Genomic DNA, 14,720 nt, shown 5'->3' with positions numbered 1-14,720 from the left:
GTTTATCACCATAATATTTTTTATGCATTCCCTTTTTCTATGTTTAAAATCAAAATTATATCTGTGTCCTCCTATAATCGAGATGGCGAACCTATGGCATACGTGCCACAGGTGGCACGCGTAGCCATATCAGTGGGCATGCCAGCTCAGCTGTGGCGCACATGTGCACGCCGGCCAGCTGATTTTCAGGCCTTCTGGGCCCACCAGAAGTAGAGAAACAGGCTGTTTCCTGCCTCCAGAGGGCCTGGGTGTGTTTTTGCCCTCCCCAGATGCACAGACAGGATCTGGAGCCAGGTAAGAAAGAAAAACGGGCCTACCAGGCCATCGCATGCCAGGAGCGGAGGGGAGGGGGGTTGCACACACATGCACAGGATGGGGCGCATAGAATTATGGGTTTGGGCACATGCGCGCAAACCTCCCTGCCCCCCTCCTGGCACCCGATGGCAAAAGGTTAGCCATCACTGTCCTATAAGATAAACATTGTTCTGTAGTATTTTTTAAATAATAACTGTTATTATTTATAAGAAATAAGAACTACTACTTATTGAGTATGAATAAGACATTGTAATGTTCAGGTTTATCTTTTGCCTTATGGAGTTTGATCAACTTTTTTTTAAAAAAAAGAATTTCCAACTTGTTCTTTTTTATCTATTCCAGTAAGAAGCCATGCATGTGAACCAGACCAGCATGGAAAGCCAGGTAGATGTTCACACATCTGTTTGCTCAGCAGCAGTTATAAAAGCAGGACTTGCCGCTGCCGGATGGGCTTTGTCTTGGGAAGTGATGGCAGATCATGCAAAAGTATGTTTTCTATATTAAACACTTTACCAGAAAGAATTTGTGTTCAGAGTGGAATTATCTATATTAAATAAAATAATCAATAATACCAGTTGCATGAGCTAAATGTTAGCTGATGGAATGTGTTCAGCAGTATGTTCTTACCACATTAAAGCAATCATCTTTTTGGTGTGGACTGGACCTTGTAGCAGCGAGGACATATTTCATTATTTCTTGTTATTCTTTCTCCTACAGGATAGTATTATCAAATAATTCCCCAACTATAGTGCCCATTTTGGAGTGTTATAGAAATCATGTTGACCCAGATCCAACCACAACATATTATTTGTATTAAAATAGAATATTCAATTTTCCCCCCTGAAATTTCCTTTCCTTGACATTTTGATGTTAGTTGAGTCCTATCATAAGTTTGTGTTTTGTATCCTGATATTTGTCATACCTATACAAAAACTACCATAATGCAAGTTATATAGCCAAAATTTTATTTACAATTTTTAACTGAATCCAAAGATTTTTTAAAAAAAATTACAAAAAAGATTAAAGATTGATTACAAAGTTGCAATATGTTTAAGAAGAAAGTAATTGTATATACCCTGTTTTCCCCAAAATAAGACATTCCCTGATAATAAGCCCAATTGGGCTTTTGAGCGCATGGCAATAAGGCCAAGCGTTTATTTCAGGGTTCAAAAAAATATAAGACAGGGTCTTATTTTCAGGGAAACATGATATATATATATATTACAAACTATTCTAAAAATACGCGAGCTCCAGAATTTAAAATTTTAAAATAATTTAATTTTTTTTTATTCTACTAAGCTTTCATCAGCCATCTGCTGACATCATCAGAGTATTAAACTACCATTACAGAGATCTCTGCCTTTATATGCCATTAATCAATTTGGCCATTGCGCGTGTAATAGGCCCTTCCAGCTGTCACCCACTTGTAATTAGCTGTGTTGTTTTTGCTGTCGTCATGCTGGATGATGGAGGCTTAATTCCTACTGCTTATCAGTGGGGGATGATGTTAACCTGTCAACTGTTGCAATTTGCTGTCTTGTCCGTGACCTTTTATACACTCAGACACACAGACACACACACATATACATACATTGAGATGAAAAATATAGTCTATTACTTTGTGATATTATGCTTTAGTTTGAGTTTAAAAATGAAAATTAAATTTGTCTTTGCTGAACTTTACAGTATTTTTATATGTTAATAGCAAACAGTAGATCCATTTTTTATACAGCATTATACAAGTCCATTTTGCACTAACAATAATCTATGTTCTTTTGGACTTTTGAAATATTAATTGGTATAAAAAGCAATGATTAGATGTAACAACTGTTTTAATTAAATTTAACAATTTTTTTTGGTTTAATTGATCAATCATTCTTAGCTCAGATGCCTTCAGAATATCTGAGATCTTAATTGTAATACTGAACTAAAAACAAACAAACAAAAAAGTTTTAGCATTAAATAAAGCAGCTTTGGTTTTTAATGTAAATAAATTATGAAATATTTGTGATTTAAGTTTTTAATACTTTTTTATATAGGACTAAAGAATGAATTGTTCCTGTTTTATGGGAAAGGACGTCCAGGTATCATACAAGGAATGGATCTAAATACCAAAATAGCTGATGAACATATGATCCCTATAGAAAATTTAGTCAATCCTCGAGCTTTGGATTATCATGCTGAAACCAATTACATATACTTTGCAGACACTACCAGTTTCTTGATAGGACGTCAAAAAGTTGATGGCTCTGGCCGTGAAACAATCCTGAAGGACGGTAAGTAATGCATGGAAAGATTTCAATAGAATATTGGAAACTGAAGATTTCACTCAAGCATTTTCAAGAACAGGCATCACGTTAAGTTTGCTTGTTTAGTTTAAAACTTTGAAAGTTTAAGATTTCGGATTTCATGACCACAGGATCATTGTTGCCCAGAATGTTTCGATTATAAATTACTGGATAGCTGGGATTTAAAATAGTCTATATTTTTAAACATATGCTACCAATGGAGATAATTTCAGGATATTCTTAGCAGAAATGATACCTTGGTACTAACCAAAGGAAAGTCGATCAATTATTTAAACATCTTCATGTCAGACTTCGATGCTATCTCAAAATAAATGAATTTCCAAACTGCCAGTCTTTAAGAAAATCTTCTCTTTATTCGAATACAGCAACCAGATCATGACTCGTGCGGACAAGACTGACCTTTTGCCCCCCAATCCCTCCCTTTCCGATCCCCAATTCTCTGCTTCTCATTGGCTATCTTCCAAGTCACTCTCCTGACTTCTTGTCTCGTCAGTTCACAGGAATGTTCCCCCCCCTCTTCATTTCCACGAAGACCGAGCTTCAAAGGGATTTAGCAGGCAAAAGTCCAGGGCTTATCTCCCTTTCTATGTCAGCGCTGAAACGCTGACACTTCACCAATTTCAGAAGATATTTCAAAGCCTGTGTGATACCATCAACATTCCTCCCTTCTTTACCAGCTGTGAAAGAAAAGCCAGAGGCCAGTAATTCTAAAGGCAGGGAGGCCAGTTATACCAACAACCAGCATCTGCTCAGGTTGCATGAAGCACAGGACAAAGAAGCTTTTGGAGCATGACAAGGACAGGAGGAAGCAGAAATGCTCTAGGTTTAAGAGGGAACTAGCACTTTCAAATAGTTAACTCTGCCACTCTAGTTTAAAATAAAGAATTTAATTTAGCCTTGCTATGTTGAGTTTCTGCCATATTCAAGCCAATTGACCCCATCTATAGTTGAATTTGGACATTCATAGCTTAGCCTGAGAAGAGGAAAAGCAGTACTAATGTTTTTTTCTCAATATTTTTGTTTTATTACCCCTTTCATTGCATTTATCATAAAATAATTTCTCAATTGTGCCAAAGAAATATTAAAAAAACTATCATAAAGCAAGGAAAAACAATATTGGAAATTGGAATACTTCTGATTTAACAGTGAGTAGTATCAGATTTAATATCCCTACCATGTTACCCAAAAAATAAGACAGTCTTATACTTCTTTTTTTTCTTCCAAAAGAGGCACCAGGTCTTTATTTTCCTTAGGACCACCACAGCCATGTCACCCACGCCTGACATCTGTTGCTCTGCTGCCTGACTTCTTCAGCAGCCGCTTGCGGCAGGATGCCACGTGTTGTGTCATGATGGTGCTGCCACTCATGGCAGGAGGCCATGTGCCGTGTCACACTGGTGCTACCACTTGTGGCAGGATGCCTCATGGCTCATCAGACCAGTGCGGGGTGCTTGCATCAGGAAGTCGCATGGCATGTTGTACCAGTGCTGCCGCTCGTGGCAGGAGGCCGTCTGGTGTGATGAGCCATTGTGTGTGCAAGCAGTGGCACCAGCACTGCATGTACATGGCATCCTGCCACAAGTGGCAGCACTGGCGTGAGGTACCATGAGGCCTCCTGCCACAAGCAGCAGCACCGCTACAATGCACCACCCAGCATCCTGACACAAGTGGCAGCACCAGCGCAATGTGCCACATGGGGTCCAGCTGCAAGCGGCCGCAGAACAAGTTGGGCAACAAGTGTCGGGGCATTTATCCTTGGGGATAAACACCCAAACAGGGACCGAGTAACATGGTATATGCAGTACAATGCAGTGAACCATTTACAGATCTGCACAACCACTTCATAAACGCATGGCACAACATAGGAGAACAAACACATCAGGACTACATTCAGCAATCCATCTACATTTAAAAGACACAGGCCACTCTTTTGAAGACAACAAAGTCCATATTTTGGACAGATAGGATTGCTGGTTTGAAGGAGGGGTTAAAGAGGCCATATATGTCAAAATTGAACAGCCCTCTCTCAACAGAGGAGGAGGGATATAACATCGTCTATCTCCAATCTACAACACAGTCCTTTCAACAGTTCCAAGAAGGCTCTACATCAATTTACATCACTCAGGTGACCCTCAGGACACAGGTAAACCTCCAGGTGGCCTTAACAACCTGCTAAAAGAATGCAAATGACCAGCTGTCTGCAAGGAGTATAAATCCTTCCATTCCCCACCATCCAGTCAGAGCTGAAGAAGCTTCTTGGATGAGAAGCGAAACATCTTCAAAGAAAAAACGAAGTCCAATTGCCTCTTGAAAAAAAACACCTGGATGACTGAGAATCTCCATAGACATCATGCCCTCCGCAGTGGCGGGATTCAATTTTTTTAACAACCGGTTCTGTGGGCGTGGCTTAGTTGGGGTGTGTGGCTTGGTGGTCATGTGACCGGGTGGGCGTGGCTAGCTGGTCATGTGACCGGGTGGGCGTGGCTATGTGCATAGGGACTACTCAGAGGGCTGAAAAAAGTCATTTCTGACTGGTCCTCGCACTTACGACCATCCTCACATTTATGCCCGTTGCAGCATTCTTAACAACCATGTCAGTCATTTCACCACTACTTCTGTTCACCACAGTGACAAGATAGGGCGTAAAATGTAAAATGTGAGAGCAGTCGTAAGTTCAAAGACTGGTCAAAAGTGTGAGGACCGGCCAAAAATAACTTTTTCAGCCTTCTGACTAGTCCATATGCACATAGGGACTATTCAGAGGGCTGAAAAAAGTCATTTCTGACTGGTCCTCACATTATTGACCAGTCCTTGCACTTATGACCTTCCTCACATTTATGCGGCATTCTTAACAACTGTGTCAGTCATTTCACCATTACTTGTCTTCACCACGGTGACAAGATAGGGCGCAAAATGTAAAATGTGAGGATAGTCGTAAGTTCAAGGACTGGTCAAAAGTGTGAGGACCGGTCAAAAACAACTTTTTCAGCCCTCTGAGAAGTCCATATGCACAAAAGGACTACCCAGAGGGCTGAAAAAAGTGATTTCTGACAGATCTTCGCACTTTTGACCGGTCCTCACCCCTATGACTGGTCATCATTTATGCCCATTGTAGCATTCTTAACAACCGTGTCACTCATGGCGACAAGATAGGGCAAAAAACGTAAAATGTGAGGATAGTCGTTAAGTTCGAGGCGTGGTCAAAAGCGCGAGGACCAGTCAAAAATAACTTTTTCAGGTCTCTGAGTAATCCATATGCACAAAAGCAATAGAGAGGGATGAAGGAAGGAGAAGAGAGATGGAAGAAAGAAGGAGAGAGAGGGAAGGAAGAGAAGGAAGGAAGGGAAGGGAAATTAGAGTAGGAGTGAGGGTAAGAGAGGGAGGAAGAGAGGAGGAGAAGGAGAAAGGAAGAGGAAGTAGGGAGGAGAAGAAGTGGGGGGGAGAGGAAAGAAAGTAAGAAGGAAAGAAAAGAGAGAGGTGATAGGTTTGAGGAGAAAGATTGCTGTACAGTAAAAAAGATGAAATGGAAGAAAGGCAACCCCAAACAAATATAAAGATATTAAGATAAAGAATGAATTGTTAAACTTTAAAGAATAAAAGAGAACAAATATGAATAAATAGCAATAATTAGAAACACACATACAAACTTACAATTTATTTTCTTTGAACAGAGTATTTGGCCGGTTCACAAATTTAAATAGTGTTTAGTCATTTCAATTAAATTTACAATTTCTGTATTTCCTTTTTGCCATATTTATTCCTTATCTATTTTTTTAAAAAACAATATTACCCTTCATCCTCATCTCTAATCTTAATCAAATTCAATTTTTCCCTTCTATTCTATATTATACCCCTTCCCATTGTCATCTATTTTTATATCCATCCTCACATTGGTTAATTATGTAATATTACAGTTGTTTAATATAAATTCAACATTTTAATATAAATCAATTAGTTATATAACTATCTTTTTTGTATATTAATCAATATGAACATGAATATTCCAATTATTTCCATGCAATCCAATTTCTTACAAATCAATTAATTATATTTACCAATAATAATAAAACAAATAATTTCCCCCATATATTCCTCCAAACCACAACTTAACCATTTCTGCTTTCAACACAATATACAATTAATAGTATCTCAATTATTACAATTCCCTAGTTAAATAGAGCTTTTTTTCTTTTGTGTTTTAAAATCTTGAACTCTCCTCTTTTCCCCTAAATTTCCCATTGTTTGCAGCTACCTTTTTTGGTGAGGAAAAGAAAAGAAATCTGCCTGCCTAATTTTCCAATGTTGCAGCAACAGCAAAGCCAACAGCCTGCTTTACTTTCAGTTTCGTTTTTCAGCATAGCTAGGGGAAAAAAAAAATCTGCTCCAGCACTCTTTGCAAGCAAGCAAGCAGCAGAGCCTTGAGCAAAACAGCTGAGAGCAAATCAGCTGAGAGTCAGGAGGCCGATCTAATCAACGGGCTAATTAGCCTATGCTGAAGCTCCACGGGCCAATAAAATTACAAAAAAACACCGAATCGTTTGTTAAATTGCTGGCTCGCCCGCCCCTCGCCCACCACTATTTATTGGCAATAAATAGTGGTGCGGAGGGGTGGGGCAAGGGGTGGGGCGAGCCAGCAATTTAACAAACGGTTTGGCTGAACCGCCTAGAACTGGCAGAATCCCACCACTGGCCCTCCGGGATAAGATCTGCTCCCAACCTCCTATCATTCCATAAGATTTTGCTTTGCAAACTGACCTGGGGACCCGATAGGGGAGTTCCACAGTTGGAGGTGGCTGCTAGATTGATAGCCCTGTTCTCTGGTCCCCACTTTCCCATCTTTTTTTCTTTTTTTTTTTTACTAATTATGTGTGTGTGTGTGTTTTCTTTGTTTTCTTTTTCCTTGGTTATTTTATTGTTCTATTTTACCTTTGCTTTGTTTAAACTTCCGTTTATTTCATAGTTTCTTTTATTGCAAACTAAATTGCAAGTCATTCTAAACTCTTTATAATCTAGTAATTGGCTGTGATAATCATTTGGGAATACTTTATCAAATACCTAGGGACAGGAATAGCTGTTGCATTTTTTTGTGTGTTTCCACCCTTCCCTTGTAATATATAGAAATAAAATTTTGGGGAACTTTGCACTCCCAGTTCACATTCAACAACTTTGTGAACAGAGATTTTCTACTATATTCTTTAATATTAATTGTGATTTGCTATGGAGAATAAGAATTCTTCCTCTTTCTGCATTTATATTCTCTTACTAAATAAATCTAAGATGTTTCCTTAGTTTTTAACTGTAATGTTACAATGCATCACTTCTTTCCTTCTTTAAAACCTATCAGAGTGTGTCCTTGGCTATGATGGAATACTAGAAAAGCAATTATGTGCAATGAGTGAGGAATATGAAGTTTCAATATGTAATTCGGTTTTAGCACAATGTTGCACAGTCTATATTACATTTATCTTTGAAAGTTCAAAAGCAAAACAACAAATTAATCATCCATGTTGGAAAGTGGGCTGGTTTTCTGCTAAATATATTGCAGTATCTAACATGTTTAATTACTCTTGAAAATGCCATCTTTGCCATCTTGAAAATAGAAGATTTTAATTGGCAATGCTTGATGAACTGTTATATATTCTAAAAATCTGTTGTTCTAATGATCTAGCTGGCTTAATATGTTCCCTGTCTTACTTAGTTTTTTTAATATAAATATGCATGCACACACACTATAAACATACATACACATACACATATACACATATATGTAATAGTTGCTTTAGATAAACTAAACATAGGTTTATTCCCCAACAGATACGATCAATGTAATTATTTGCACTAACATGGTATTTTCTATCGAATACTGTTAATTTACTTACCATAAGCTTTCATTCATTTATAATGCATATGTTCTGGCACTGTTATTATTTTATTGCCTGGATATTTTATATCATGATAAAAGAAACTAGTAGAGATAATTAATGATTCTCCATTGCCTTTAGATAGGCTATGCCAGAAAAGTATTTGAACCATTCTTCATGCTACCTTAAACTCCTGAAAGAAAAGGCTGGATATAAATCAAATAAATAACATATCATTGCAATCCATAAATAGCATTGCAATTCACACCATACCAGAAAATTATCAACAGTACAACTTGGTTCCATTATAAGGAATTGTTCTAGATTTAGTGATTAGCCACTTTCACTTTCATATATTTCTTGCTTCAAAGGCTTGCCCCTTGATTCATACTGCAGACAAGAAGTTCAAAGTTATTTGTACCTTATAACTGGTCACTTTAAATATTCAGTATCATGAATATTATGGTTATAGCCAGATTAAGAATATGGACACTATTTGCTTGGGTTTTTATAAAGGATGTATTAGCTTTATCTTATTGTTGATCGTTTTGTGAAATGTGACAGCAATTATAATTATAAATAACTATGATTATTTATGATTATATAAATAACTTGAATTATATTGAGAATACTAATGAAGGAGCTAATATTATACACACTCACATGCACACAAAATTATATATATATATATATATATTGCTTGTTTACACAGATCTCGATAATGTAGAAGGCATTGCAATAGACTGGATTGGAAATAATTTGTTTTGGACAAATGATGGTTACAGGAAAACAATTAATGTTGCCAGGCTAGAGAAAGCTTCTCAGAGTCGTAAAACTCTACTGGAAGGTGGCATGTCTCACCCACGAGGAATTGTGGTGGATCCTGTTAACGGGTATGAACACTTTCTATCTTAAATAACAGTTTATCTATTTGAAAATGCAGTAGGAAGATTCACAAATTATTTACAAAAGGTCGGTTAAGGTCATTATCATTTGTCTATACAGTCACCAGATTTGAATCAATATTGTTTGTGTATCAGTGGTGGGTTTCAAAAATTTTTACTAGCGGTTCTGTGGGTGTGGCTTGGTGGGCATGGCATGGCTTGGTGGGTGTGGCTTGGTGGGTGTGGCAGGGGAAGGCTACTGTAAAATCTCCATTCCCACTCCACTCCAGGGGAAGGTTACTGCAAAAGCCCCATCAGCTGGGACTTCTTAGGCAGAAAATAGATGGGGGCAGGGCCAGTCAGAGGTTGGTATGTACCGGTTCTCCGAACTACTCAAAATTTCCACTACTGGTTCTCCAGAACTGGTCAGTACCTACTGAAACCCACCTCTGGTGTGTATGTGTATATGTGCGTGTGTGTGTGTGTGTGTAATGAAATGAAATAGAAAGGATTAAATTTGTAGTTATAACTGGACAACCTCAGACCTATTGTGTCATCATTTTAGAGATATTTCCATACCCAAACACAGAAACGGAATGACTGTGACCATACAAAAAAGCAGTGGCAGCAGGAACGACTTTTGACTTCCTGCCTGCTTCCCCATTGACTTTCTTTGTTGGAAATCAGAAAGCACTGAAGTGATGAACATGTGACTGTGCTAACCATGGCATCATGGCAGCACTGAAGCAACTTTGTCAAACATCAATCCTACAGGAGTCATGGGTTTAAATTTTGGATGCATTTTGTTAGTTAACTCATTTGAGGTACATTGAAATTGTTGCCTTATGAAGGACCATTTCACCCAATTGAAGGTTACAAACAATAAAATAGACACAAGAATTTTGGTAGTATATCATATGTGTATATGTGTATGTAAATATATGTATATGTAAGCCTTGCATCTGGATAGAAAATCAAATGCATAAGCATAGGACTGGGGAGTTAGTTCATCAGTGGTGGGTTGCTCCCAGTTCTGTCCGGTTCTATAGAACTGGTAGTAAAATCGGCAGGAGGCTCCGCCCACCCACCCCAACGTCATAAATGACGATCTGCGCACGCGGCCACATTGCAAACTGGTAGTAAAGGTAAGTAGAACCCACCCCTGTAGCACATGGAATTTTGTAGAATGCTTGTCCATTATGGGTTATTTAGAGATGATTATTGAGCTTTCAGTTCACTAGGTAACCCAGAAGAGTATCAGTTGTGTGAACCAAAATAATACATTAAAAATTGTATTTATGCCAATGTTCATTGAGATGCATGACTTTTTTGAATTGGATCCTTACTTCTCTGAACAGATTTAACCCTAAAAAGAAGGTCATTAACAGAATGAGGTGAGGGAACTTTTTTCTTCAATGCCCTTGAAATTCCTTGTCCCGCTCAAAGGGGCTTTATAAATGTTCTAGAGCTCTGGGGAGAGAAGTCACTTGCAAAATTCACTTCCCAATCTTTCTCCATCTAAATCATTTTGCTGAATGAAAGTTTTGTTCATGTGTTCACCAAAAAGTGGATCAGCTATATATTTGGCCACAAAAATCTTGCTTCTAATTAATAGCAAAGCAAATAGGTGCCCAGAGTTGCATTGGACTGTGAGATGGGCAGCATATAAATTTAATAAATAAATAAATAAAATAAAAATAATTGAATTGTCTCAAAATAATTTGTAAGAAATCATTTTAACTTCACTTTCCATATTTTTTTTTCCAGGAGAGATGTTTAGGAAAGGCCAGCTTATTGTTCAGGTAATCATCAAGTTGCAACAGGAATTGGGACTGGAATTTCCATCACTAAGTGATGTGGATTTAAAGTGCAACATCATGTGACTTCATTGCTTAATGATGCCAATCTTTGCACTCCCCATTGCTGTTGTTAACCAGATTCCAGAAGTCATTAGGTGAAGAACTATCCCAATCCAAGCCACTTTCAACTTGATCTCTCCCAGCCCTGAGCCTTCATAGATTAAGCTCTTTGACTGCCTATCTCAGCTGCCTATCTCCCCCGCCCCCATCTCTTCCCTTTTGCTGCCTTGTGCTCCACCATTTTTGTTGAACCTATCATCCAACACTGTTTATCCTGCTGGATTTTCTGCCCTGGTGGCCTGTATGTGCTATTTGAGACCAGCGTGGGCGACCTTGGGAAGAAGGCCTTGCACAGCCAGAAGCTGTTTCATATAGGATGTTCCTCTTCAGCAACAGGAAGACGGCAAAGGTCAGCTGGGCATGGCAACACCTGTGGAGCACAGCGTAGAAAGGTGGCTGAGGCTTTGTGCTGTGGTGCTGGGTGGCTGGCCACAGCATAGAGCTTAAGACAGCACTCTTCAGTACTCTTCTATAGCTCTAACTTTGGAGACAAGGCAGAATTACCAATTTTTAGCACTGCTGTAACTTCAAACTGTTGCTGAATGAGTGGCTGTAATTCAAGGACTACCTGTTGCCCCCTTTAAAAGCCTAAATCAAATCATAGTATACTTTTTAAAATCAACTCCACTATCACCCTCCTTTAAAAATTACTTCCATGTCCCATTTCCCTAATAACTTTATTTTCTTGTACCACTCAAAGCAATTAACTGAAAATAATATTAACTCATATTAATAACTACCATATTACAAACGACTAAATACAAAGAAACAAACAGTTGTGCATTCTGACTACTCCTCTCCCTACCTTGATAGGACAAGAATTTTTGGAGTAGCAAAATACTACAACAGTTGGTAGTAATTTTTCTCAAGCTAGAAAAAGAAAACCTGCCTTGGGGAAATCAAGTAAACCAATTAGTATAACTACATAGGAATAACTATTTTTCTTATTGCAAAATAGTGTGATTATAGTTTTAAAAACCAAGAAATGATACATTTGTTGAGCAGCTATGGTATTCTGCTAATTAAAACACTATTTGCTCTGCTTTGGCTGGAATAAAAGTCATCTTGGCAGAACATTGACTCAAAATAATAACCTCAAGATTAAAATATCATAAATGCATTTTATAACACTAGCTTTCCCTCTGCTTTCACAAGTTTCGGTGTCTAGTTTAACATTTGTGCAATACAGCCAAAATCCAACATACTGGAAGTTTGACAAAATCAAGTTGAAATTAAATATATCACTTTCTATAACATTCAATTATTAACCTATACATATATACACACAGAGACAGTTCCCCCACCCACCCCAATATCTGTTTGGAAAAGCTGAGTGAAATGAGCAGGCACTATTAAGCATTGTGACAGATGCAAGAAAGCAGGGGCCAAGATTGAATTCAAAAGCACAGCAAGTTTTTTCCATGCTACCTCTAAAGAAGAATCTGATCTAGAACAGTCAAGGAAAATGGGCTCCAGATAAGAGTCAATGGACTTCAAGGGGGGCTGGACTTAAGTCTTTTTCAGGGGTGTAGGGATCCCAAACTGATGGTGTGTTTGATCCCACCTTCAAGCTCTGCCTGGTCATCTCCTAAATAGAATAGAGTAGAGTAGAGTAGAGTAGAGTAGAGTAGAGTAGAGTAGAGTAGAGTAGAGTAGAATAGAATAGAATAGAATAGAATAGAATAGAATAGAATAGAATAGAACTCTTTATTGGCCAAGTGTGATTGGACACACAAGGAATTTGTCTTTGGTATATACGCTCTCAGTGTACATAAGGAGAATAAAATACATTCATCAAGAATAAAAAGATACAATATTTAGTGATAGTCAAGGCTAAGGACATCCAAGACTATTGAAACTTACAGTTTTGGGTTTTACTGAAGAAAAATCCAGGGGACTTCTTATGGATCAGTAGTACATGACCAGTCTTTTGGGACCTTCCTGTTGCATGATCTGTGCAACATCCACCCATCTTCTGCTCCACCTTTTGAATTGGACCAGCAAACTGCAATACACTTCTCAGTATCTCTTTCCTTTACCTTTCCTTGGCAGAAGTCTCCATCACAAGCTGCTATCAATGGCTTTGCATTTTTATCTACTAATTCACACTCAAAAAAAAAAAAAAAAACACATTTACATGCAACATACCTGAATCCCAACCAAACATGTTCTCTACCAGGTAGGAGCTCTCCAGTACTCCAATTCAAAATTTACTTTCAGATAGAATTTGTTTGATATTTTTTTTGGGGGGGGGGGGTTCTTAAATCAGTGCTTATTCATGGAGACTGTCTGGAAAAATCCCTGCAATTTTCTTGGCAATATTTTCAAAAGTGATTAGCCATAAGAAAGTGTGACTGATCCAAAGTCACCCAGATGTGCAAGGCAGGACCGGAATTCATGGTACCCTGGTTTCTAGGCCTTTGCCTTATTTATTTATTTATTTGTATCCCACTATTATTATTTTTACAAATAAATCAAGGCAACTAACAGATCCAGCACATCTGCCTTCTCCTATTTTCCCCACAAGAACAACCCTGCGAGGTGAAAAAGAGTGACTGGCCCAAAGACACCCAGTTGGCTTTCATGCTTAAGGTGATATTAGAACTCATTTTCTAGCCTGGCGCCTTAATGATTAGGAATCCTAATTCATTTGCTATTTCTGCTATTCACCACTTTTTCCTTTTTTTATTAAATCCCCCATTTATTTCTTTATTTAAAATACTTGCATTACTCGTTTGACCTCCATCTAAAATTCTGCTGGGTTTATAACTCTAATATAAAAATAATATGGAAATTTGCATTAAATGATAAATTGACTTGTGATATTAAAATTAGAAGTGGTATATACAAAGAGAATGTTTTTTGGAACACTTGGCAACCATTTATGGACTTTGCACTTGGGAGATTGGATGAATCGGCGCCAGTACCTTATCAAAGAGATTTCTGGAAGAATTGAAGACTTTAATTTCCTAAAATTTCCTTTCCATTTTATATCACGTTGGGGGGGGGAATTTTTTTTTCTTTACTATTGATTTTTGTATTGCTTTTCCTCCCCTCTTTTTTCTGTTATTCTTTAACAATAAAAATACAATAAAAATTGAAAAAAAATTAATATGTCAAAATAAAAAAACAACATGAAAATAAAAGCAGAAATACCTGGTGCCACAACCAAACTCCTTCAATACAACCAACAACGCTGTCTTCAAACTCTGACTTCATTCTATTCCAGCACTTGGGAGAAATGCCAAATTATGTTGGCATATATGTAAAAAAAATGTAAAACTAGCTCAGTTTTTAAGTTATTACTAAATCTAGGCATATAGAAACATATTGGTCCATTGTTTTGCACCATCTTTGTTGTATTTCTGTTAGATTTTATCAAAACAGGTCTAGCAAACTAGAAGCCCTTTTTATATGACTAGATGGCTACAA

The 14,720-nt window shown here is 37.7% G+C and overlaps 1 protein-coding gene across 4 annotated transcripts in view; it reads left to right on the top strand.

Annotated features, from left to right (window-relative positions):
• The window catches only part of LRP1B (LDL receptor related protein 1B), a 986,195-nt gene that overhangs the window by 695,366 nt on the left and 276,109 nt on the right, over nucleotides 1-14,720 (top strand). For all 4 annotated transcript variants that reach the window (XR_004592513.3, XM_034424500.3, XM_034424507.3 and 1 more), the window contains exons 10-12: nucleotides 658-801; nucleotides 2,355-2,591; nucleotides 9,198-9,378. Coding sequence is in view for 3 of the 4 variants with exons in the window: in XM_034424500.3 (XP_034280391.2) it covers nucleotides 658-801; nucleotides 2,355-2,591; nucleotides 9,198-9,378 (562 nt within the window). In the remaining variant the exon portion in view is untranslated. The remainder of the gene's footprint in view (nucleotides 1-657; nucleotides 802-2,354; nucleotides 2,592-9,197; nucleotides 9,379-14,720) is intronic.

The sequence above is a fragment of the Pantherophis guttatus genome, chromosome 1 (assembly GCF_059756535.1).
Source record: "Pantherophis guttatus breed Tessera chromosome 1, ASM5975653v1, whole genome shotgun sequence".
Taxonomy (NCBI): Eukaryota; Metazoa; Chordata; class Lepidosauria; order Squamata; family Colubridae; genus Pantherophis; species Pantherophis guttatus.
Note: the sequence above shows the minus strand (reverse complement) of the source record. Positions and strands in the feature narration are given on the sequence as shown.